This window comes from Ciona intestinalis, chromosome 5, assembly GCF_000224145.3.
Source record: "Ciona intestinalis chromosome 5, KH, whole genome shotgun sequence".
Classification (NCBI taxonomy): Eukaryota; Metazoa; Chordata; class Ascidiacea; order Phlebobranchia; family Cionidae; genus Ciona; species Ciona intestinalis.
This window is the reverse complement of record NC_020170.2, coordinates 1,893,965-1,895,962: the sequence shown is the minus strand read 5'-3', so window position 1 is coordinate 1,895,962 and position 1,998 is coordinate 1,893,965. Positions and strand designations below refer to the sequence as shown.

Below are 1,998 nucleotides of genomic sequence, written 5' to 3'. Positions count from 1 at the left end.
CACATACACCCACAATGGTAGCAGCCTCGAGCTTTGAACCCATTACCTCTGGGTTACAGGCAGGCGCGATAACCACTATGCCACGGCGCCGGACAAGTTAAAATAAGAATTATTTCATTTTATTTAAGTTCCACAAACACACCTGATCTTCTACCAGATATTGACATAAAACATTTAAAAGGAAAGATTTTCCTGCCCGGTGTACTCCAAAAATACTGATGACAGCAACCAGAACATCTTTATACTCTTGAAATATACTTTTCAGTAGATCCAAATCAATTTGTGGAATTTCCTCATTCATCCTCACAATTGGCATAGATTTAATATCTGAAACTAAAAGATACTATTAATAAATTTATTAGATAAAAACTAAAAATAATACTTGGTTAGTTCAAAAGGTTATATATTTTTTAGTTTTTGTATTAATTATAGTAAAAAATCTTTATGCATACTGCGAAAAAAGAAACGCCTGAAAAAAGTTCACTACAAAATAATTGATTTGTTACGACATAATAAATATTAAAAGATGTTTAAAGTTAACTCCAATGCCTTAGCCATAAATATTTGAGCTCATGTAAAACTTGGTAAAGATGCCATATTGTACACACACGTCAATGTCAATGCTACTAAGCTTGCAAAAAAGATTAGACTAAATTTATGCAAGACTCATGAAATATAGTTCGCCATAGAAAAGGTCTACACACGGATTTTATAATGACTTTTTTGAGTTGTCACATTCATACTTCAGAGGTTTATTACACAAATCCAATTCACAATATACTTTATTTGAATACAATGGCTAAACTATATTCACGGAAATGGTTCACGGTAATTCTTGTAATCACAACCAATTACAACAACTTTAATTAGATTGACTTACATGAATGACTTTATCATACCATAAAATTATGGTCTATGATCTATAATATGTTTATTAAACAGTTCATTTGAGAATTAACAGCAAAATGACATTTAATACAATACGCTAACATCTTTTTACAACTTTCACAGAAAAGTGTAAATATTATTAAATAAAAATGGTAGGCTTGTTTTGTAGAGAAAACCAGAACTTTACAGAAACAATCTTCATCAACCTAAAAAAAGCAAGAGGCATAAGAAACATCTACTAAATAATAGAAAACTTGATTATTAAATGACACCCAAGTATTGCACAATGTATAGTCATATACAGATTACATTTTACAAACAATGTAATGAATCTGCATGAAGATTCAAAGAACTAAAACTACGTAGTGCTTGAACATGTCATAATGGGTACCACATGATAAATATGAAAAAAGTTAATAAGGTGGTTTCAAAATATACGCCAAACATTCTTACTATTGTCTACATAAAGCTTAAAGAGAATCTCAGGTATATATGTTGCCGATACACACATTCTATATCCGTAACATACCATTTCATTTGTTCATAGCTGTCATCCTGTCACTACACACAACTGGAATTGCATATTCTACAAAGTTTCAATTGATCCACAGGAAAGGTTGATGTGGCTGCTTACATATTCCTACCTACACAAATTAATTTATTTACAGTTTTTCAGATGAAACTATGTAAACCAATATAAAGTAACATGATAACTTAATTACATATTCTTTAAATTTCTGGCTTTTAATTCACTTTATGTCCAAACAGCAATTTGTTTTTCATTGGTCATTAGTCATAAAGTCACAAAGTATGTTAAGTACATCACAACAACTTACCAAGTCATTTGTTCTTTTGCTTCCTAGTTGTACTACATCATTCTTCACACACATATATTGTAATGTAATGTAACTTACTTTATCCTCGCGTGGCCGGAAAACGACAGTCGTTATAACACAGGTTTAACACCTCGTGCCAGCTTACGAGTTACTATGTATGTTACTTTGTGGATGATTATTTTTTGGGGGATTTTTTATGTATGGCTGCTAATTTGGACAACCCATTAGTGACCACTGGGTTGGAGCAATTGCCGTTAAGTGTCTTGCCCAAGAC

At 31.5% G+C, this 1,998-nt stretch overlaps 1 protein-coding gene across 2 annotated transcripts in view; it reads right to left on the bottom strand.

Annotated features, from left to right (window-relative positions):
* Nucleotides 1-1,881, bottom strand: part of LOC104265760 — a 9,203-nt gene extending 7,322 nt beyond the window's left edge. The window contains exons 1-3 of one of the 2 annotated variants that reach the window (XM_026834427.1): nucleotides 1,725-1,881; nucleotides 1,418-1,532; nucleotides 143-333 (exon numbers count right to left, since the gene is read on the bottom strand). In XM_026834427.1, coding sequence (XP_026690228.1) covers nucleotides 143-316 — 174 coding nt within the window. In that variant the 5' untranslated portion in view covers nucleotides 317-333; nucleotides 1,418-1,532; nucleotides 1,725-1,881. The remainder of the gene's footprint in view (nucleotides 1-142; nucleotides 334-1,417; nucleotides 1,533-1,724) is intronic. The other variant, XM_026834428.1, reaches the window with a different exon arrangement.
* Nucleotides 1,882-1,998: the final 117 nt, after the last annotated feature.